A 25,714-nucleotide genomic window follows, 5' to 3' on the forward strand; every position below is an offset into this window, starting at 1 on the left:
TGACTTAATGAGAAGCGCTTTTACGAAAATATTCAATGACCCGTTTATTTTTGTGCCTGAGTTTCCATATTTTGTATTTCCACCATGGAGTCCAATATCGAAAAATGAACGAAGCAATTCATGCAAAAACAAAGACGATGAAGTAAAAGATGAGTCAAATTCTGAGGGATCTACAAATAAATAAAAAGTGGGGATCTTTACCTCATTTTCTTTCTTAGGATATTTAATATTTTTAGGATTAGGTTCTATTAAGATTTGATTTCTTGCATAATAAAATAAGAGGTGGAAATCATAAATAAAAATGAACAAGTTGCAAAATAAGAAGTGTGGCAATAGATATGTACATGTCTAGGATTGGATCTAAAGAGAGCTTGGTACTTAAGTAGTCAAATTGACTCACCTCCTCTTTTCTAGAATCCTACCTGGTGTAAAGTATCTATTCACTTCTAACAATGAAGACATTTTTCATCTTAAGTAGGGGGACTGAAAAATTGATATTATTTCCTTTCAGAATAAAGTCTATAAATCAAACCATAAAATTTTTAGTTCCTTAGGAAAGTTAAGCATGCATGAAAGTTTAAGTCTCTAGAATTGACTTAGTAATTTCTTGAGGCGAAATCCTAGAAAGCATGAAATGTTAGAGATGATTTAGTCAAACTTTTGTTTGGACCGTTTGAGCCTTTCAAGCCAACTTTGATGAATTTTTATCCCTTAAAACCCAACTTTGAGACTATATGGCCTAATTTTATTTGAACATTTGCAATATCTAGCCATCATTTCTCTCATAATTATCTTTAAATTGTCCTGAACGCTAGACTTAGTTTATTTAGAATATTCTTTGAAAAAAAGTTTTGGGGAGTTGAAAAGAAGTACCAAATGCTCAAAATTGTAGTACATACAATAAAATGCTTGTGAAAAGAAAAAGAGAGAGAGCATATGTACTCGAAAGAAATATGTCGAAACCATTTTTTGAAAACAAAAATTAATAGTCGAGTGGAAAACAAAAGTTGGAGTCGCCACTGATCTTTTATTGAAGTGTGATCAGATCACCTTGAAACTAATTTTAGGTCTACGAATTTTGAGAAAATAGGTTCGAGAGTCGATTATGCACGAGGAAGGCTTAGCACCCTCGTAATGGCCAAAATTGGTAACGAATCGATTGTTTAATGTCTTGGTGTCGAAAATTTGAAAAGATTTTAAAATACGACCCTTTTAACTTGAATAAATTGAATTGAATAAGAACACACTTTTATTTCAAAGAAATAAAATGTCACACCCTATGAGTTAGGGCACAACATTTTTAATCTTCAAAATTAAGTTTATCTTTTTAAAACTCATGCATTTTGAGAAGGATATTTGGTTATTTGGGTCGAACGAAAAAACAAAACCCAGTAAGTTAAGGTTCAATTTCTCGAAGCTCCTAAACACCGAATATTGCCTTTATTTTTTAAAAAACCTTAATTCGAGGTAGCAAAATGTCATATCCAGTGGGTTAGGATCCAACATTTTGAAATCTCGAAAAACTTTTATTTAAAATTTGTATGGCTTTATTGCAAAAGAAATACTTGGTTATCTAAATTCATCGAATAGAATTGAAGCCTAGTAAGTTAGGGCACAATCTTCTCGAGAATCGTGAATATTGAGTGTTTTGAAAATTTACGAAATAAGATGATTTTAATGCTTTAATGAAACATAATTTTTAAAACAAATGTAATATGATTGAACGGCAATGTGCAATGTAAAAGGATAACTTGTAACCTAAACATACACCAAAGAGTAATAAACAAGCAATAGATAAATTCAAACAAGAATAAAGAATGATTTTAATCACATTATGCAAATATCAATATCAATATTCAAAAACTAAATAAATCTATCATCAATTTCTTAAAAGATTCACCAAGATTATAATAATAATAATAATAATAATAATAATAATAATAATTCAATATATCATATGTATAAAAGTTTTAAATAAATTTGATGTATAAGTATAACATAGATTCAAATAGAATAAAAATAAGAATTGAATAATAGTTTTTAAATAAATTTGTAGCAAAATAATATACATATATTAATTAGAATAAATAACATATAAAACTTTTAGAATATTAATAATATACACATAGGATAAGAAATAATCTAATATAAATTATATACGTATATATAAAATAGTACGTTATAAGAAATATATTCATATAAATCTTTAAAACATCGAAACATATAAAACAATAATCTAAAGAAAAACATATTATAAGAAAAATCATTAAAATATATATAAAAATAAAATAATACATTATAAACTTAAATGATAATAGTATATAGAAAAACTTTAAATAACGATATACGAGAGAATAAAATCATGTATATATAAAAGGTTAGATATATCAAGTATAAAAATATAATAATAATACTACTAATACTAATAATAGTAATAATAACAATAAATTAATTAATAAAAAAACTAAATAACAAAAAGGATTAAATCGCAATCAAAATCGAATTAACAGGAAACAAAAGAAATTAAAAACAAAATGCGGGGTTAAAATCGTAATATTCGGATTACATGGGGGCCTTGTAGGAAATATTTCCTCACCCCCAAAACGATGCGTTGCGGCATGGGTTGAAATGTAATAGCAGCAAAATGCGAGGTAAAATTTAAATAAATGACTAGGACTAATTTGCAACACCCCGTAAAAGCACGAGGGTCATTCGCGCAATTTTCCAAAATAATACAAAACGCGCAGATCCTTCCCCGGGTCGAGTCACCGCGTGGGCTATTGAAGCTGAATGGCCAATACGGCACTATTTTAAGGCCACTGAAATAGGCCCTAAACGGTGCCGTTTTACACTCCTAATAAAAGTCATTAAAAAACCCTAAATCAGATCCCCAAATCAATTTCTAAGTAAAATAGAAATCGGCCCCTGAACCACCCTTTCTGCACCGCTTCAAAATCGAAGGTCTCTCCCCTCCCATTCAACTTCGACCTGAATAGAGCAGGGATTCGGCGACGCACCGACCCCTGGTATGATTCCTAAGCCCTTTTTTATCTTTTTTTACTGCCAAGTGATGAATATAGATGCGCAAACAAAAAAGAAAAAAGAAAACAAAACAAGAATTGGAAAGCCAATCACCTTAGAAACTGTTTTTCTATTGCTTTTCTTTCAAAAATTTTCTTTGATACAATATTCGTAAAAAAGAGGCCATATTTCAGTGTTACAACTGGCTTTTTATAGCCAAAAATGAAAATAAAATAAAATAGAAAAATAGAATAAAAATGCAATCTGTAATTCTTGCTATAATTTGCATTTTCCTTCGTGTTTTTGCTATTTGTTGTTACAGGTATGGCCAGCCTGGAAGCGAGCAAGCGCACGCGCGCGGAGGTGCAACATGCACAGGGGAGACTGGGTTCGACTGCGGTGCGAACGGATGGAGGCCAGTCTGCTACTGCTGTAGGGTCTTAGGTTTTTCTTGCTTTTGGGCTTGTGGGTTGTAATTTGGGTATTGGGTTTGTAATCGGATTTGGGCCGATTTGGGTTAATTTAGACTGAATTGGGTTTAATTTTATTAGATTTGGTTTTTATTTTGGTGTTCATTTATTTAGTAACTAGGCCATATATATGTAAAATGGACTGTTTAATGGACTTTTGATTTTTTTTAAATATATAATAAGGTATATGGTCCCTAGGAAATAATTGGGCATTACTGCTGCCCCTCGTTGCTCGTTGTCATGAAACAAGAATTAAGCAAAGACTTTAAAAATGGTCAATTTTTCCCGGTCATGCTGGACCTCGGTGCTTTTCTTCTTCAAGTAGCCTCCTATCCTACTGCATCTTCAGAGGTATAAGAATTGGTGCTTCGATCCACTGCAACGCTAGGGAAATAAGATTCGTTCTTGTGGCTTCAATCTGTTTAACTGCAATCTCAGGGAAGTAAGATTCGTCGTTGTAGCTTCAATCTATTTAACTGTAATGTCGGGGAAGCAAGATTCACTGTTATAGCTTCAATCTGTTCCACTACACTGCTAGGGAAGTAAGATTCGCTGTTGTAACTTCAATCTATTTAACTGCAATGTCGGGGAGGCAAGATTCGCGGTTATAGCTTCAATCTATTTAACTGAAATGTCGGGGAAGCAAGATTCGTTGTTGTAGCATGAATCTGTTCCACTACATTGCCAGGGAAGTAAGATTCACTGTTGTAGCTTCAATCTGCTCCAATGCAATGCCAGGGCCACAAGATTCGCTATCTTTAGCTTTAATCTGTTCCACTGCAATGCCAAGGCGATAAGACTGGTGTCTTCGATCTAATTCGCTGCCAATACAGGAAGACAAGATTTGTTATCTTCAGTCTGCTCCGCTGCAACTAAGGGAGGTCAATCTGGTGTTTTTGATCTACTTCACTGCCAATACAAGAAGACAAGATTTGCTATTTTCAACATACTCCACTGCTGCTCAGGGAGATAAGAATGGTGTTTTTGATTTACTTCGCAGCCAATACAGGAAGACAAGATCTGCTATTTTTAACTTACTCCATCACGCTTTCGAGGAGACAAAGGTGGTATCTTGATCTACTTCCGCCAATACAGGAAGACAAGATCTGCTATTATCAACCTACTCCATTGCTGCTCAGGGAGATAAGGCTGAGGTCTTCGATCTACTTCGCTGCCAATACAAGAAGACAAGATCTGCTATTTTTAACCTACTCCACTATTGCCCAGGGAGACAAGGTTGGTATCTTCGATCTACTTCGCTGCCAATACAGGAAGACAATATCTGCTACTTTCAACCTACTCCATTGCTGCTCAAGGAGATAAGGCTGAAGTCTTCGATCTACTTCGCTACCAATACAGGAAGATAAGATCTTCTATTTTTAACCTACTCCACTGCTGCTCAGGGAGACAAGGCTGGTATCTTCGATCTACTTTGCTGTCAATATAGGAAGACAAGATCTGGTATTTTCAACCTACTCCACTGCTGCTCAGGAAGATAAGGCTGAGGTCTTTGATCTACTTCGCTGCCAATACAGGAAGACAAGATCTGCTATTTTTAACCTACTCCACTATTGCTCAGGGAGACAAGGCTGGTATCTTCGATCTACTTCGCTGTTAATAGAAGATCACAAGATCTGCTATTTTAAACCTACTCCACTGCTGCTCAGGGAGATATGGCTGAGGTCTTCGATCTACTTCGCTGCCAATACAAGAAGACAAGATCTGCGATTTTTAACCTACTCCACTGCTGCTGAAGGAGACAAGGCTGATATCTTCAATCGACTTCGCTGCCAATACAAGAATACAAGATCTGCTATTTTCAACCTACTCCACCGCTGCTCAAGGAGATAAGGCTGAGGTCTTCGATCTACTTCGCTGCCAATACAGGAAGACAAGATCTCTTATTTTTAACATACTCCATTGTTGCTCAGGGAGACAACACTGGTATCTTTGATCTACTTCGCTATCAATAGAAGAACACAAGATCTGCTATTTTCAACCTACTCCACTGCTGCTCAGGAAGATAAGGCTGAGGTCTTCGATCTACTTTGCTGCCAATACAGGAAGACAAGATCAGTTATTTTCACCCTACTCCACTACTGCTTAGGGAGATAAGGCTGAGGTCTTCGATCTACTTCATTGTCAATACAAGAAGACAAGATCTGCTATTTTAAACCTACTCCACTGCTGCTCAGGGAGATAAGGTTGAGGTCTTCGATCTACTTCGCTGCCAATACAGGAAGACAAGATCTGTTATTTTTAACTTACTCGACTGCTGCTCAGGGTGACAAGGCTGGTATCTTCGATCTACTTCGCTGCCAATACACGAAGACAAGATCCGCTTATTTCAACCTACTTCACTGCTGCTCAGGGAGATAAGGCTGCAGTGTTCGATCTACTTCGTTGCCAATACTGGAAGACAAGATCTGTTATTTTTATCCTACTCCACTGTTGCTCAGGGAGACATGGCCGGTATCTTTGATCTACTTTGCTGCTAGTATAGGAAGACAAGATCTGCTACTTTCAACCTACTCCACATTCGATCTACTTCGCTGCCAATACAGGAAGACAAGATCTGCTATTTTTAACCTACGCCACTGCTACTCAAGGAGACAAGGCTGGTATCTTCGATCTACTTCGCTGCCATTACAGGAAGACAAGATCTGCTATTTTCAACCTACTCCACTGCTGCTTAGGGAGATAAGGAAGAGGTCTTCGATTTACTTTGCTGCCAATACAAGAAGACAAGATCTGCTATTTTTAACCTACTGCACTACTACTCCGGGAGACAAGGCTGGTATCTTCAATCTACTTCGCTGCCAATACAGGAAAACAAGATCTGCTATTTTCAACCTACTCCACCGCTGCTCAGGGTGATAAGGCTGAGGTCTTCGATCTACTTCGCTGCCGATACAGGAAGCCAAGATCTGTTATTTTTAACCTACTCCACTGCTGCTCAGGGAGACAAGGCTGGTATCTTTGATCTACTTCGCTGTTAATACAAGAACACAAGAGTTGTTATTTTTAACATATTCCACTACAGCTCAAGGCGATAAGGCTGAAGTCTTTGATCTACTTCGCTGCCAATATAGGAAGACAAGATCTGCCATTTTCAACCTACTCCACTGCTGCTCGGGGAGATAGGATTTATGGTTTCACCAGTTTGTTCTCTATTGAACATGACCTGTATAATTCATTTTATGAACCTAATGATGCCTAGTGATTTGGATGTCATGATCAGAATGAATCAAATGCTCCTAACTAGACGTGTATGATTGCGAAATTTTATTTTTTTCGAGAATGATCCCGCTTAGGTTGTCATTACTCAAATTTCATTAAAATTCTATCGCTGACGTGCTATAACATTGGTATCTCCAAAGAAACACTTAATCAGATTGTCACCACTGTAAACTTCAAAGTTCAATCTACTGGGATGCAAAATTTGTACCATCTTTCTCCCACTGTAACCTAAGGGTAGAAAAATCTGGCCTTTTCTCAATCCTCTCCTATCACAATTCAAGGATACAGGATCTAAATCTCTCTAGTCCCTTACACCATTCCCAGGGTGTCGTACCAAATGCTCATGCACAAATGATGACTTTCTTCTCCGAGGAAACCTCTTCTTATTGCTTGGTGATCATTGCTTGCTTGTTCATTGAGGCTCTGACATCTTGTCATTTTGTTCAATCAATTTTTTGACGACAAAATCCAAAAGGATAGTCTTAATTTAGAATTTTCCTTTTTAGATATTTCCACCTTTAAACTTAGTGCGTTCTAAATAATAGTCCTGTTTTAGGTTCCTGTATTATTTAGAGACTTCTAGAGTAATATGCGAAACTTCTAAAGAACATAACGATGGGTAAAAGAGAATTGATTTGAGAGCATAGCTCGAAATGAAAAAATTATCAAGAATATCAAGAATAAAAGAGGAATTAACTTGTATCTTGAAAAAGAATGAAGTATTCCAAGAACAAGCAATTGTAGCTTGAACTTCTCTGTACAAACTTCCTGAAGAACATTCTGAGTTTGACATGTGTTTAGGAGATTTACAGTACTCTGTCAGTGCCCCAAGATGCCACATACCATTCCTACTGATTCAGGCATAACAAGATCACCGCATGCCCCATTTTGATCAACATTTGAGTAACTCTGATCACCTTATGCCTTTTCTGATCAAAATTTGAGCCGTCCTTTTCGGGTTTTCAAATCAAATCCCCTTTGGTCTAAGGCGCCCTTTGCAGGTTTTCACCTTAGCCTCTCCATTTTTACTTTTTTCATTTTTCATTTTTCATTTTTCATTTTTATTTTTTTCATTTTTTTTATGACTCAAGGTGCCCTTTGCGGGTTTTCACCTTGGTCCTTTCTCCTTCTTTAAGCGAAGTATTTCTTGACTGAATTTGAATTTACAGGACTAGGCAAGTTTTTTACTATCCATCTCACTCAAGATCAGTGCTCCTCCGGAAAAGGTTTTCTTTACAACTTTAGGACCTTTCCAATTTGGCATTCATTTCCCTCTAAAATCCTTTTGTAGAGGAAGGATCTTTTCCAACACCAAGCCCTCTCGTGGAATTCTCTGAGACGACCCTATTTCTTATGGGCTCGCATCATTTGTTTCTGGTACATCTGACCCTGATGAATAGCTTTTAACCATTTTCCTAGGTTCAACTGATCACATCGCGATTGAATCAATTCTGCTTCATCCAACTCAGCTCAACTAATACCTGGAGAGAAGGGATTTCAATAGGTAAAACTACATCAATCCCGTAAACCAAAGAGAAAGGTGTTGCCCCAGTAAAGATGTTCGACAAGCAAAGAGGGCAAATGGTAATTTCTCATGCCAGTCCTTGAAAGTCTCAGTCATTTTTCCTTCAATTTTCTTGATATTCATTTCTAAGTAATATAGTGACGAATCATGGTGTCTGATTTTGAATTGATCATAGACCTCAGTTATCATGCTTTTATTCAAGCTCAACGCATTATCCAATATAATCCTCTCTGACATTCTATATTGTCATATGACAACATTGGTGGATGAAGCAACCTTTACCCGTTTGAAGAAGTAATTAATGATCTTAACAATGAAACAATGCCCAATAAAAGTCTTCGATGATGATAACGTCCATGCCCTATTTTGCTCAAAATTTGAGTCGCCCTTTCGGGTTTTCAACTCAAATCCACCTTTGGTCACAAAGCGCCTTTTGCGGGTTTTTGCCTTGGCCTCTCCTTTTTCTTTTCTTTTTTTTCTTTTTCATCATTTTCATTTTTCAATTTTGATTTGATTTTTATTTTGATTTTAATTTTTTTTTCTTTTTTTGTTGATTGAATCTGAACTCATAGGATTAGGCAAGTCCTTGTTATCCTTTTCGATCAGAATCAATGTTTTTCCATATAAAGTCTTCCACATAAGATCTTTCACTTTCATCTTGTATGTGAAAGATCTTCTTTGGTATCAAATTTCTTTCATAGATCATGCTGGGGCAAAATTTAACTATGACAAAAAAATTTGGATCTTCTTCTTCAATTAGGATGAAATTCAACAAAAAATGCGAAGCGATGGCAACTCGACTTCAATGGGCAAAGCTATAATAAGTCAAAGAGAAAGGCATTGCCCCGACAAAGCATCGTTCATGATGTTAACCTTGAACATACTATAAATTTCTGATATCGTGCTGCTGTTCAGATTACAATGTCAGTGCTTAACCCGGGCATATCCTGTTATGACCATGTGAAGACATCTTTTGAACTCTTGAGGTAACTCAACAAGGTTTTGTGTCGTTTCTCTAGTTATGCACGTTCCCTTAAGGTCACAATCTCCATTATCTCCTTATAAGGTAAAATTTCCTTTCTGCTCAACCATCCTCAACAAGTCAGGAGATAAGCTACAACCTATGTCATTTTCAAAGCCATGAAATCCCTCTAAACACATGCCTCACTCAAAAGGAAATTCTGAGTCTGTAGCAGCATAATTCATGTCATTGATATCTGGGGACCTATAGTTGGTACCAAAGAATATACAAAGAAAGTATGAATTTATGAATACTTATTTATACAATATGATTATGAATGAATGAAAGAATGATGTGAAAGAAAATTCAAAAAATAATTATTCTAAAAGAATGAAAGAATATTGACTCAAAAATTATCGCAAAGATGTATTTCATTAAAATAATGACATTCAGACATGAGCCTATTTCACAAAGGAATTCTTATTGCCTCTAGGCTAAAAGCAACAAGTGTGTTCTGAACATTACTCTAAGTAAGCTCTAGATACTACTGAGATTTCTTCTACAATCCGATTATTTAGAACACTCCAAAGTTTATAAGGGTGGATATCTAACAAGGTCCCTTTTCAATTGTGTCTACATATACAACATTGATGTGAACGCTTCCCAACACTTCTTCATACATCGTATTCACCCCATTTTCAATGTGATTGGGTAGCGAATTTTCTGCACTAGAGGCCTCATCGAATTTGACAATGCCTATATTAATGATTCTTTCAACTATCTTTTTGAATACGATGCAATTTTCTATTGAGTGCCCGCAATTCCTACATGGTATTCACACTGGGCATTTGCATTATACCATTTAGGAAATGGGGGTAATGTTGGTTTCAAGTAGAAAGGGGACACCACATGTGCATTAAATAGGCTTTGATATAGCTCGCTATATGATATCGGTATAGGCATGAACTGAGGCCTTTCTGTATTTATCTTCGTGTAAGATTCTCACTTTAAAGGGCTCTCTGATGACTGGTGGTTTCTTTCTTTTGCCTGCCCATAATGATTGGTTTTGAGTGGCCCTTGTTATATCTGCCTGCATTATCCCCCTTATTCCTTGGGGCCTTTATAGTATCTGGGTACTCTACCCTTGCCTGTTTTATTTTTGCTGGATTATCAAGAGCAACAGGATTAGCTAAATTGTTCCTCAGATTGGATCTTGGGTCTGTCAGGCAACTCACTCGTGTCGATGTACTAGTCTAATATTATTGGGATCTGATAGTAAAGAGTGCCCCTTGTGGATGCTCATCTGGCTGGACCTAGCCACTTATCGGAGTACAACCTAGGGAATAGGCAAGATCCTCATTATCAACCCCAAAGTGGACCACCGAGTCTTTCCCTTTTTCTATCTTTCCAGCTAGCAACCGAGTTAACTGGCTCATCATAGTTCTCTGTAATTCTAGCATCTGATCTCTCATTTCCTGTTGAAATTTGGTCAATTGCTCCTTCATCTGTATTTGCATTCGCTCTAATTTCTCCAACCTTTGGTCCATTTCTTTAGTCTTTGCTTGGGTACTGTAAGGGTGTTGGTTTTCCAAATTAATTTAAATAATTTTACTCAATTAGGCTCTTTCAATGGATTTTAATGCATATGATGTCATGTAATGCAAATGCATGAAATGAATGCCTAAAGAGGTGTTGATTTTGATTCAATTATGTTTAGAAAACTTTACTAGAAGACAAATTTCTTTACATAAAGCGGATATATATACGGCTTTGCCCTCAAACTCCAGGCGAAGACATTTTCTCTTTCTTCCTCCGGATGCTAAGATAAGGCTTGTGAATTCTTCAAAAGGGGTGTCTCGTCTATCTCCTTTTTGCTAAGATCTCACGAAGACATAGGTACAGATGTATCTCGAAAGCGATCCACTATCCTGAATGGAGGTGAAAATCTCACGAAGGAATAGCTTCTCACTCCCACTTAAAAAGGTGAGACTAAACAGTCTTTATGCAATATGATGCCAAGATATAAAACTCAATTTACAGTAATCATACCACAAATAAGTGCGATGAGAGGATCGTAATTTTTCAAATCAAATTTTCAATTTTCAACAATAAGACAAAAAAAAATCAATTTTACGGCTTGACTCTCTAAGTCTCCAGCAGATCGCCAAGCTGTCGAAACCATTTTTGAAAACAAAAATTTGTAGTCGACTTAAACACGAAAATTGGAGTTGCCACAAATCTTTTATTGAGGTGTGATCGGATCACCTTGAAAACAATTTTAGGTCTACAAATTTTGAGAAAATAGGTTCGGGAGTCGGTTAGCACGAGAAAGGGTTTGCACCCTCGTAACTCCCAAAATTGGTATCGAATCGATTTTTAATGTCTTGGTGTCGAAAATTTGAAAAGATTTTAAAATATGATCCTTTCAACTTGAATAAATTGAATTGAATAATAAGACACTCTTATTTCAAAGAAATAAAATGTCACACCCTGTGAGTTAGGGCGCAACATTTTGAATCTTCAAAATTAAGTTTATCTTTTTAAAACCCATGCATTTTGAGAAGGATATTTGGTTATTTGGGTTGAACGAAAAAACAGAACCCAGTAAGTTAGGGTTCAATTTCTCGAAGTTCCTAAACACCGAATATTGCCTTTATTTTTTAAAAAACCTTAATTCGAGGTAGCAAAATGTCATATCCAGTGAGTTAGGATCCAACATTTTGAAATCTCGAAAAACTTTTATTTAAAATTTGTATGGTTTTATTGCAAAAGAAATACTTGGTTATCTAAATTCATCGAATAGAATTGAAGCCTAGTAAGTTAGGGCACAATCTTCTCGAGAATCGTGAATATTGAGTGTTTTGAAAATTTACGAAATAAGATGATTTTAATGCTTTAATGAAACATAATTTTTAAAACAAATGTAATATGATTGAACGGCAATGTACAATGTAAAAGGATAACTTGTAACCTAAACATACACCAAAGAGTAATAAACAAGCAATAGATAAATTCAAACAGAATAGCAACAATGATTTTAATCACATTATGCAAATATCAATATCAATATTCAAAAACTAAATAAATCTATCATCAATTTCTTAAAAGATTCACCAAGATAATAAAATAAAAATAATAAAAATAAATCAATATATCATATGTATAAAAGTTTTAAAATAAATTTCATGTATAAATATAAAATAAATTCAAAATAGAATAAAAAATAAGCATCGAATAATAGTATTTCAAATAAATTTGAAGCAAAATAATATACATATATTAATTTGAATAAATAACATATAAAAACTTTTAGAATATCAATAATATACACATAGGATAAGAAATAATCTAATATAAATTATATACGTATATATAAAATAGTACGTTATAAAAATATATTCATATAAATCTTTAAAACATAGAAACATATAAAAATAATTTAAAGAAAAACATATTATAAGATAAAAATCATTAAAATATATATATAAAAATAAAATAATACATTATAAACTTAAATGATAATAGTATATAAAAAACTTTAAATAAAAAATATACAAGAGAATAAAATCATGTATATATAAAAGGTTAGATATATCAGTATAAAAATATAATAATAATACTAATAACAATAACAATAATAGTAATAATAACAATAAATTAATTAATAAAAAACTAAATAACAAAAAAGATTAAATCGCAATCAAAATCGAATTAACAGGAAACAAAAGAAATTAAATACAAAATGGGAGGTAAAAATCGTAATATTCGGATTACATGGGGACCAGATAAGAAATATTTCCTCACCGCCAAAACGATGCGTTGCGGCATGGGTTGAAATGTGACAGCAGCAAAATGCAAGGTAAAATTTAAAGAAATGACTAGGACAAATTTGCAACACCTCGTAAAAGCACAAGGGTCATTCGCGTAATTTGCCCAAACAATACAAAACGCGCAGATCCTTCCCCGGGTTGGGTTACCTCGCGGGTTATTGAAATTGAACGGCCAATACGGCACCGTTTTAAGGCCACTGAAATAGGCCCTAAACGGTGCCGTTTTACGCTCCTAATAAAAGTCACTAAAAACCCCTAAATCAGATCCCTAAATCAGTTTCTAAGCAAAATAGAAATCGGCCCCTAAACCACCCTTTCTGCGCCGCTTCAAAATTGAAGGTCCCTCCCATTCAACTTCGACCTGAACGGAGGAATGATTTGGCGAGGCACCGACCCCCGGTATGATTCCTAAGCCCTTTTTTTATCTTTTTTGTACTGCCAAGTGATGAAAACAGATGCGCAAACAAAAAAGAAAAAGAAAAAATAAAACAAAACAAGAATTGGAAAGCTAATCACCTTAGAAACTATTTTTCTATTGCTTCTCTTTCAAACATTTTCTTTGATACAATATTCGTAAAAAAGAGGCCCTATTTCAGTGTTACAATTGGCTTTTTATAGCCAAAAATGAAAATAAAATAAAATAGAATAATAGAATAAATATCCAATTTGTTATTCTTGCTGTTATTTGCATTTTCCTTCATGTTTTTTCTATTTGTTGTTTCAGGTATGGCTAGCCTGGAAGAGAGGAAGCGCACGCGCGTGGAGGTGCAACACTCGCAGGGGAGATTGGGTTTGGCTGCGGCGCGAACGGACGGAGGCACGGTCTGCTGCTGCTGCTAGGGTCTTAGGTTTTTTCTTACTTTTGGGCTTGTGGGTTGTAATTTGGGTATTGGGTTTGTAATCGGGTTTGGGCCGATTTGGGTTAATTTAGACTGAATTAGGTTTAATTGTATTAGATTTGGTTTTTATTTTGGTATTCATTTATTTAGTAACTAGGCCACATATATGTAAAATAGACTATTTAATGGACTTTTGATTTTTTTTTAATATATAATAAGGTATATGGGCCCCGGGCAATAATTGGGCATTACAAAATAGATGTACAAAAGAGTATGTAAAAGCAACATGAGTTGGTGTATTGAAGGCAATCATTTCGAAGGTCCAATGCAAGCTGAGTCTAGGGTTTTTTAGCCTAAATTTATCTATCTTTTATCTACCCCTAGCCTAGCCAAGTTACAATCTAATTAAAAGACCTATTGATTCAAGATTTTGTGCTACCTACATTAGTGGAGAGAAATTGCTATGTTCAACATATGAAGACATAGATTAAACTTAATGATTGCAACTTAATCTTAAAGAAGGGAATAAAATCAAATTGGTAGGGATTTAACATGTCTTTATTGAGAAATCATTTAGTCTATTTTTTCCATCATAATAATAATTGAGATTAATTTGAACGATATGTATACTTAAGTAGCGTAGATCTCAAAATTTTTTGTTCTTGAGCATAAGTATACTAAATTCATAATTTTGAGAAGAATGTTTTCTGAAGGAATATTTCAAAGGTGTTTCCAAGAAATTCTTTTCAATTTGTTCATTACTCGGGACAAGCAATGAATTAAGTTTGGGGGTGTGGAAACACAAAAACATATAGAATTTTCATGCCCTTTTTAACTCAAATTCATGCAGTTTCGTAGTAATTCTTGTCGAAAAATATAATATAATTATAAAATAATTAAATTGTACTTAAATTATTAACATATTAGATTTTAACTAATTTTATAATAAATTTTCAAAAACTTTGATTTATTTTCGACAGATTTGCACAAATGATGAACATTGGCTCGGCAGAGACTGGTAGAAGCTCAAAACTGTGAAGCAATTTTTGAAGCATTGAGACGAATTAATTTTTCAGCCTAAGACGGTCCAAATGATGAATATTAATACATAATATAATTAATTTTAATTTTAATCCAATTTATTTTGGGTTAAATAATTATTATTAATTATATTATGGAAAAGAGGCCTAGTTGTGTCAAACCGAAAGACTGATCCAACCGAACAAACAGGCTACCCAAAACCGTCCAACATGCTGACCCAATCAGCTCAAATTATCTGATTTTTTGACTTGCAAATTAACCCTTGAAGTCTCCTAGAAATCACATTCAAACCCCTGCACTTTTTGTGCTTTTAAAGATTTGCCCCAAGCTAAATTTAGCAATGTTTGAAACATTCAAACTTTGCTACATGTGTGGCCGGCCAAGGGGGTATATGGCTGCTGATTTTTTGCTATTTTTAGAATCCAATCCCACCTATAAATACCCCCTTCACCTATTCATTTAACACACCTCTCATCCCACACATCTCTCTCTCTTTCACTCATTTTCTCTCTTTTATTTCCCATTTTTCCCTCCACTTCCGTTGCCGATTTCCCTCTTGGAAAATAGCCCTTCAACCACCTTGGGTAGCAGTATTCAAGTGCTTAAAGAAGCCTCAGTTCAATAGAATGAGTGAAGAAGGAGGAGCAGAGCAAACTAGTCAGGCTTCAGAGAAACTCCATATTTGATTCTAGTTTCCTATCTTTTAACTTTTATTATTGTTGTTATAAACATGTCTATGAATATTTGTTATCTTTTTATTCTAAATTTAATTAAAATGATTAAATTTAATTCGTGTTAGGTTGATTGCATTTCGTCTACTTAAGATTTTAAAATTATGTTTGTGTTGTTATAGGTCTTGGTAAATTGTTTGATTAAGGAAAACCATGATTATGCTATAATTGCATTATAATTGTAAGGTAACTAATGAATTAATTAGTAATCATATTGAAATTGTAATTAATTGACACAATACTTAATCATTGCATGTTTAATCTTCTAAGGTAGTTGAGGTTAAATTAGCTTACGGTATTAAGCGGTACATTAGCCTTGCATAACTTGCAAGATTATTGTGATTAAACTATTTTAATGTAGGAATATATTGTTACTTCACTTAATATTTTACTTGCTTATTAAAATTTATTAATTGTTTGAATTGACATAGTAATATGTTCAAGAGATTAGTTAATTTAGTAAGTCTATATGTGTTATAGTTAACAAACTACCAAATTGTCGTGAATTTATTCAGTAATAACATGAACATTGTTTTAGTAATAATAAGTTAAGAAATGTAATTGATCTAACACAATTATGTCATATTGATTAAACTTATTTTTCGAAGTCGTGCTTTGGAATTTTTACCTTTTAATTTTTCTTAGTTAATTTACTTAGTTAAAATCTAATTTTATTAAACCCTTTTTCAAAACAAAATATTTTCCTTCACCAAAGTGTTTTTAATTGCATTTCATATATATTTCTTTGCACAGTCCCTGTGGGTACGATAGCTTGAAATTTACTTGTCACTTTATTACTTGTTATGATTGTGTACACTTGCACATTTCCATCGTTCTATCAGCAAGTATACAGGTCGAGTTGTAGTATATATTTTACAACGTAGTATGTGAATGCTCCGAGGACCGTACCCAATAGAGATGAGTTCTAAATTAATCTTAATCTAAATAATTAAATATCTAATTAATACTTTAAGCCAGTTATAGTGCGAAAGTAAAATAAGAGATAAGTTTAAGGTTTCTTAAATAAAATCACATAACATAAAAGAATTGAATTTTAGGAGATATAAAGAATAAAGTGAATCAAATCTGAAGATGGGTGACAAGCTCGCTTCAGAAATCCCAATCAACTGTCGTCTTAGGTTCTTCGTCAACCAACTAATCATTACCCTAGTAGGATCTTCCGATCTCCCACTAACATACAAGTTAGCAAGGATTAGTTATCTTCGACCTCATAGTCTAGACTGGCTTGGGGTAAAGGTGTTCACAAATGGGCAAGACCAATTAGGGGTTAATTCCCACCTTGATGACTTTCTGGGGTTGTCAAGCCTAGGGTTTGTTTCACGTTCTTCCTTTCCCAAAAAATTGATCCATTGAGTAACCTTACAAAATAGTTAAGAGATCATGCTTCCACTCGCTAATCCCCTATAGAAGGATTATTTCGTCATGACTTTCAAAAACAAGGAATAGATGGAATAATTAATCATAGGGAATGGATTGAAATAAAGAGTTTAAGAAAAGCCTGATTGATATTGTTAATAAGCACGAATCCCCAACAGTTGATATCCTTTATAAATTAGAACTTTTGAAACTGACAAAGAATAAATAAACTAAAACTATGAAAACCTAAAAAAAAGTAAGAAAACAAAACTTAAACCTAAAGACAGAATCTTAGCTAGTCGAATGTCTCCATAATGTGTGCCAAAGGAGTCTATTTATAGCCTTCAGGTAGTATTCATACTTATCCCTAGGTTAGCTGACATTCCCAAGCTTTAGGTTTGATTGTGTAGACCAAAATGCCCCTGCTTTGTCTTTTGTTCTTGCCACAAAGTCGATATCATGACACACCAGGACCTGTGTCGCGACATAGTAGTCAGTCTACTCCTCTGCAATTGTCTTCAGGGGTATGTCGTGACACCCTCGGCCTGTGTCGCGACATTGAAGGTAGTTTCTCACTTTCTCTATCTTGCTCTCTATGTTGTGACATCGGATCTCCCATGTTGCTACATAACATCCAATATTGACCCGAAATGTCTTCTAATGGTCTCCTATACACTCACAAAGTACGTTAACTCTCCCTTAGGCCTCATTCGACCCTTAAGGTTAATAAAAGACTCAATGTGCATATTTTATTGAATATAAATAAAACTAAAGAAACTTGATTAAAACATAACGAAAATGCTTGTATTCAAGCTCTTTAAATGTGAAAACTAGTTTAATTTGCTACAACGAATCACGACAGATTAAACTCCCCCACACTTAAGTCATTGCTTGTCCTCAAGCAACATAAACAAAGATGAAAAAATAAAAATGGCGACCCTAGAATAATTATGGTACAACTATTAATTTTGGAGCATATGACTTAGGCATTTCATGCTTACTAACAATTTCAACATGATGAGTAGTCGACTTACCACTTTTGATCATAAACATCTAAATTCAGTATGTTACAAAATGTACAAATATTAAGGTTCTTACCCATAGGAATCCATCAACAAATCATATAAGCACTTTGATTGTCTAAGAAGAATTCAAATAGTCGTTTATGCATATGTTCAATCTGATGTCCATTCATGTATAAGGATACTTAAGTCAAATAGGGCTTTTCGACTTGTAACATTTTGCGGCATAAGACAGGTATAAAATTCAAAATCATTAAGCATCAAAATGTTAGAAACACAAAAATAGTTTGGCACATTGTATTGATCCCTATTCTTCCCCACTTAGTGACCCTTACTCGCTCATTATCTTATTTCTCCTTCTCTCAGCTTCCTTGTCTCTCCATATATAGGAAATCATAGCATGACATAGTATTACGGCTAGCCTACAAGTTTAGGTGCATTAATGAACTAGTTTTTCTATTGTTGTTACTTTGTCACTACTCTTTCAATTTTTTTTTACTCAAGAATTCTTTTTTGCCTTTCAAGTACTTTTTCTACTTGTATGGATTTTCTTTTTGGATTTTTCTTCTTGTTTTGCACTTTCAAGCTAACCTATAATCCCTAAATCACACTAATCTTTTATATTTCACTCTATTTTTACAACCTTTGCCATGATGTATCTACTTAACCCTCAATACGTATGGCCATACATCTATAGTCATATAGTGTAGGACCAAAGAAAAAAGGCAAATAAAAATTGATGTTTCCAAGCTCGGGGCTTGTAATGTGGTTTATCAAGAAGTGTCAATAGGCTCAAAAATTGGTACTAAAGGTGAATTATAGGTAGGACAATTTTTTGGCTATGGATGTGTTCCAAACAATACCTTAAGTCATCCCTAAATATCTTGACATACACAAATTTAATCAACCAAAAAAAATACAAATTCAACCATTTATCATTCGTATAAGCATGGTCGTTTCCTTGTATTTTCTATATCTCTTGGTACAAATGATAGGTTAGTACCTATTTACAGTGTAACATATAAGAACTTTAGTGTTTTAATAATAAAAAATTTAAAATCTCCTATCATCATGCCAAATTTATTCATAAACACAAGCAACCTATGTACATACTTCTAACCAATCACTTGTGTTTCTACAAGTTCAAGCACACAAAAGGACAAGAAAAATCAAAGAAAATGTAAAAATTTGAAGCAAACTTTCTATGTTACCCCCTCACACTTTAGTTGACACATTGTCCTTAATGTGTAACCCAATAATAGATAAGGAAGGAAGTTACCCGATTGATCGTGGTCGCTCCAATTGCTAATGGTGGGTGCTTCCTCCTTTGATTGTGTTAGCTTGAATTGTTTGTGTCTTCTTCATGTTAGGTTCCTACATAGAAATTTTAGCAAAGTACAACAAAAAAAAACTACTTTTTAATCCTACTCCTACAAAGTCTAAATTAAATCATCCAAAACTTAATACAAGTCGTTGAAAAGCGACAAAATAAAAATGTTCAATCCTCCTCTGAATCATCAAAGGGATGTGTCGTTTGTGAATATAGTATACAAAATGTGTAAGTATACACGTCGAATCAAGTAATATAATGATAAGTAAGATCGTCTCCACAAGGATCGAATAGGATTAACTTGGTTACGTTGTTGTTATGAAGTATGTGAATTATGCTAAGGCAAAAAAAATGAAAAAATGCAAAGGTAATCAAAATAATGATGATGTGTGTAATATGTAAACAAACAAATATTCAAAAATATACTATGGAAAAGATACCGAGAAAAAAGTAAGAGAGTTTACACTGTTGAATAGAAAGCTAGGATTACTAGAAATCTACCATTATAAACCAATAATGCCTCGGCAAATTCTTAATCAACTTACTACTCATAATGGATTTAAAATGGTCTGCTTCTTTTGAGAGCTAGACCTTAGGGTACCTCACCTAAGGAAATATATGTCTATAGACCTCAAATGTGATTCCCAGTACTGATTACTCTCTGCTTTATACGAATGTTACTCTATGTCTAGAGACTGTTATGGGTATTCTATCGAACAACCACTCGTATCAATCAATTGTGGTCCAACTAACCTAACTTTTTCAGAATTGGGTTATGTTTATAAGCATACGGTGCATTCATATGTCTAGAGATTGCATGCATGCAATTCAAAAGAACAAATTGAATGAAACAGTAAAATAGATCAGATCCAAACTTCAACATTAATGGAAAATTCAAGTATTATCCAATAATGCCAACCCAATGAAATTTAACTCATGGGTTGGTTAATCAAATCAAAATTCAAAATATCATTCAACATATTCAATAATTGATTTCGCAAAGAAACAATTTAAGAAAATAAAGGAAGAACTTCATTCGTCGATCCAGCCTTCAACTCCAGTGGCACAATATCTTGTAAAGACCAGGTTGATTGCCTTCTTCTTCTCCTTCAAGTTCTGCTCTACTGCTCAGTCTCTGCTGCTACCCTTGTTCTTCTCTCTCTTCTCCTCACTTTTTATAAGGTAGATCCTCCTCTCAGCATATAATTTTTCTCTATCTTTTAAAGGTAGATCTTTCTGGTACAATTATAGCTGGCTGAGAGTGGCACGAATTAAGTGCTGACTTAGTATCTTTCTACAATTTCCATAGCATTAATGTTGGCAATCCATCCAACCTTTTGCCATGACAAAACATCACTCCTTCATTTCTTTTCCACATTCTACACCTGCCATTCAAACACAAACAAATCATTTCCACCAACAAGTAAAAGTAACATAATAACATTTAAACACAATTAATGTTCTAAAAATACTAATATAATATCATAAAATGCAATTAAAATAAGCTAAATACAAGCAATTAATCAAGTCTAAAAGCCTAAAACAATCACACCCCCAAACCTGAGTTATTTCTTGTCATCAAGCAAAACATGCATGAATGCATGAATTGCCGTAACAACATAATTACCTTAGTAATGCCAAACCATGTAGAGCATATTTTGTAATTCAATTCTCAACAATATTTTACCTTTAAAAATTTGTTCAAGTTTCATATGCTTTAGCAAACATAGTGCATAAATTATTGCGCTAAAAATAAAAATTCTAATTACTCATGCAAGTTCGACCATAGCAAGTACCTCATAATGTACTTAGTTCATTTTTATTATCTAAACTCAGTTTCCTTTTTAAATCTGGCATTGCATAAACTTATTTACATATATTTTTATTAGGAGATTCATCTTGTCACATGGTTTCTTTACTTGACAATCTCAATGGGGCATACACTAAATTGCCAAGTGTTCTATCATGTCACAATTTGAATGGAACTCACTAATAAAGTTAAGGCTTTTGACTTAGAAGATGGATGAAGTAAACAACTACCTCATTAGCTACTCAACCTATTACTACAGTGGAGTGCCTCTAAACTACTTTCTTTTCTACTTTTTTCATGCACTCTTACTTAAACCTACTTTTCTAATCAATAACACAATGGAGCAAACAAAATGATGTTGACCTATTCGGAGATTTCAAGCATTGGAGTGTTAGAGTGTTTCATGGCATTTCTTTGATTTTCTTTTAAATCTTACTTAAACTTTGTCATTTTATTCATTATTGAGTATTGCCATTTTACTGAATTTAGCATCAAGAATCTCTAGGTTTATCAAAAGAAATTACTATAGGCTAATTGTAATTGGAATTAGGACATTCTACTTTCAAGGGTCAATTTTCAAGCAACTATCCTAAGCTACACTCACTTAATTCATTGTAACAATTTTCTAGGTTTAGTTAAAAATTAAGCTCCTCATCAAACATCATAATAAAAAATATACTCATTACAGCCTAACAATCTTTGGCATTTATGTATGTTATGGAAAAATGAATGAAAAAATGAACAAAAATACTAAAATGAACATACTTAACTAAATATCTAATGCATCCTATATGCACAACACACCCTCAAACCTAAGGGATGCATTGTCCTCAATGCATGAATACACTTTTCCCACCCCATGTCTGTGATATGGCATATAGATAAGATTTTCAATAACATGTTTTACATGCGAATCAGAATATCAGAATATGGCACGCTTAACCATGTGAATCAGATTTCATATTTTTATACATATTTTTACAATGGCATGCTTAGCATGCAAACCAAAATATTAGAACAAGGCATACTTAACATGTGAATCCATAAATCGGAAAAATGACATACAATATTTTCATATAGATCAGAATATCGATAATCATATTTTCATTAGCCATAAATCACATGACATGAGGAAAGGAAATCACATATTAACATATATTACAGAATCACCCAAACAACAAATCATCATCACAGATCTTAGAGTTTTGGGATTTACTTACTTGGTACCCCCGTGTATCAATTTTTACAGATCTTTAGGAATACGTTTGTATTCACACATAACCATATTTTCAAGAATCATATAACCAAAAATATTTCATTTATAATATTAATATTATTTACTATTTAATCAATATTATTTATTATTATCAAGAACAAGCCCCCACACCTTAGATCCGATTGAATAAATCCTAGTTTCCTCTTGATTCCTTGAGTCACTACATCATTGATTCAGTACAGATTTAACGAATAAATTACAACCCTTAATAAAAGAAATAATTGTGATTCGGTAATACTTATGCAAAAAGGTGATCAAATCATACACTATTACAAATAGGTGGTGATTCCGGGATTTTCATGTGATACTTCACAAAAGCACACAAACAAGTAGTTAGTGTCCTACTAAATCTAGAATATTGTTGTAAAAATATAACGTGAACAATAATCCTTCATACCTACGATAAAACGGAGGAAAAAGGCTCAACGATAAATTCTAAAAAGTCGATTAAAGAGGGGGATTTGGCACTATAAACATAAAATGAAAGAGTTTTAAAAACTAAGATGAAAGATGATCTTTTAATAAAAAAATCGAGATTAAGAGATTACGGAAGGAAGTTTCAAAAAAAGGAAGAGAAAAGAAAAAATAAAGAAAATCAGTGGTGGCCAACGACGATGGCGATGCAGTGACAACGATAGTAGAGGTAGGGTGGTGGTGCGGAAGCCGTGTATGGTGGTGCAGTGGAAGAGGAATAAAGTAAAAAGGCTTCAAATTTGGTGAAACAAGGAAGAAAAAGCTGAAAAATCGGTGGAGAAGGGTGTTGGACGGTAAAGAGAGGAGAGGAGAGAAAATTTGGAAAAATAAAAATGAAATGGTAGGGTTTGAGGGTGCCATGGCTAGCCAAGAGTTAGTCAAAGGAGTAATTTGGTAAGTTTGGGGACAAAGAGAGTAAAAAATGGATCATGACCAAAAAGGGGAGTGAAAAGGGGGCTTTGAATGGTATGTTGACTCAAAACAAAAGAAAAGGAAATCTACCCCTTCATGGAAAGGCTTGGACGACAAGGGGTGTGTTGATCTTCTAGAATGGTGAACAATTATGGTTGGGAAAAAAATAAATGAGAGTGTAAGGGTTTGAACATGGTACCTCTAGGATTTAATTAACACACTTAACCACTAGACAAATAATTCACTTGTGATACATACTTGCACATTTTAATAAATAAAATTTAGGGCGTGACATGTCCACTGTTTCCAAAATTTTCCCAACTTTTAGTTTTTTTATTCAAATTGATCATTGTTTAATCAATAATTGTTTTTAAGCTTTTGTACACTCAGTATTTACCTAAAATAGAATGAATAATGTCATTATACATGCTCGTATGTGTTTATTTAATATTTATTTGAGATTTTCATTAATAAATTGTATGCAATTGTTTGGTAATTGTTCGTAAAATCTCATTACTCGGGTCCGGTGATCGGATTGGGTAAGGGGTGTTACATTTATAGATATTTAATAAATTGTATGCAATTGTTTGGTAATTGTTCGTAACATCTCATTACTCAAGTCCGATGACCGGACCGGGTAAGGGGTGTTGCATTTAGAACATGCATGAAATTAAATAGGAGAGCAATTTATGACTTGTGACGATGAAATAATGATGAAACCTATTTACTTTAACTTTATTGATAAAATAACTTATGAGTCACATGCCAAAAACTTTGGTTGACTAGTTGACCAAACAAATAGTTAAGTATATATTATAAAATATGATAAAAAGAAAAGAAATATCTTCTCTTCATCATCCTTGCATGGTTGGCCATTGAAGAGAGAACACCCATACCATTCTTTTTTCTTTTTTCTTCATCTCAACTTATTTCTCATCATTTTACACAAATTTCTTGAAGTCATCACAAAACCATTATTTAGCTTCTCCATTTATCATCTCCATCATCTAAAAGGCTAAGCTTTGAGTGCTTAAATGAGAAAGTGGGTTGGGAAGTTGAAAGGATGAAATTATGGTATGCGTTTTATAGTTTACATGTCATACATGCTTAATCTTATGTTTAAAGCAAGAATTGAGTTGTTGAGCCATACTTAATGCAATTTATTGAATTATGCATTTGCAATCTTTTATCATTTCATGAAAAAACTAGAATAAGGAAAGGAGAGTTGTAGCAAAGGGAAGGAAAAGTTTGTTGATTAAGGTGGATTTAGGCTTGTCCAACACTTTTTAATATTTTTATGTGGTAAGATATATGGAAAACCTATTAAAAACTTATATAGAATTTATATTTCTTTTAATTTATAATTATTGAGTTAAATATATTATAGTATATTAATATTTAATGATCATGAAAGTTTGGACAATAACAAGAAGATAACCTTGTGAATGATTTTCATGCTAAGTTTCCTTGTAGAGATGCTAATGGAATCTTGCATATTAATTTGGTGGATTTAATATTATGAATGAAATTATTGTTTGTCTTGTAGTGGTTACTGACTCGAATGCTATTACAAATTTGAAAACTTGATTGAATATGTTAGTATTGATATCCTAGAAATATTGAAACAAGGCCCCAGTAGCTTATTTAAATAGTTAGGATACAATTGGCATGCTAGTAGGGGACTCTTGTTTTGTACATTGGTATTCATGTTTCTTGCACTTAGGCGATCTTGTTTCTAGCACTTCGGTGTGATCCTGATCTGGTCTTCGAACACTTGCCCTTCGTGGATCTTGTAAATATAGTTTTCGATAATTTGTCCCTAGTATCCTATCTTTATTTTCTAGGCATACTAAGGGATGAAGTTAACTAACTTTGAATTTTGAAAATAACTTGATTACGCCATGATAAAAACTTGTACTTAAATCGTTTGATAGAAATATTTGTACATGTTCCCATAGTACTAAATTGCTTTGAATTTTCCTGATTTGACTTTTAGATGCCATTCATGCTTCTTCTAAATGAATTATATAATCTTGTATATGATTCGAATACTAGTTTCGAAGGTAAGTCTATAAGGTTTTATTCATACTATCTTACTAAGATTTACGCTTAATGTACCGTTATTTTTGTGCGTAGGTCTTTTGAACCAAGGCTCGATGCTTCTCGAGGATCACAAGCATACACCATTGTATTCATTAAAGAGTATAAAACATATGTATTTGAAATTGATACATAGTGGCATGTACTAAAGAAATCATTTAGAGGTGCATATATTATTGTTTCATATTACTCTCAGTTGTAATGGTGATATTAACTATATCTATTTTCCTTATTTTTGTTGGCCTTGAGCCACATG

General features: G+C 33.6%; 1 protein-coding gene across 1 annotated transcript in view; it reads left to right on the plus strand.

The window, feature by feature from the left end:
* The window catches only part of LOC105804188 (uncharacterized), a 39,529-nt gene that overhangs the window by 9,701 nt on the left and 4,114 nt on the right, over positions 1 to 25,714 (plus strand). Inside the window, 2 exon segments of the mRNA XM_052623626.1 lie at positions 3,344 to 3,453; positions 13,772 to 13,869. Coding sequence (XP_052479586.1) covers positions 3,344 to 3,453; positions 13,772 to 13,869 — 208 coding nt within the window.

Source organism: Gossypium raimondii, chromosome 11 (assembly GCF_025698545.1).
Source record: "Gossypium raimondii isolate GPD5lz chromosome 11, ASM2569854v1, whole genome shotgun sequence".
NCBI classification, from domain to species: domain Eukaryota; kingdom Viridiplantae; phylum Streptophyta; class Magnoliopsida; order Malvales; family Malvaceae; genus Gossypium; species Gossypium raimondii.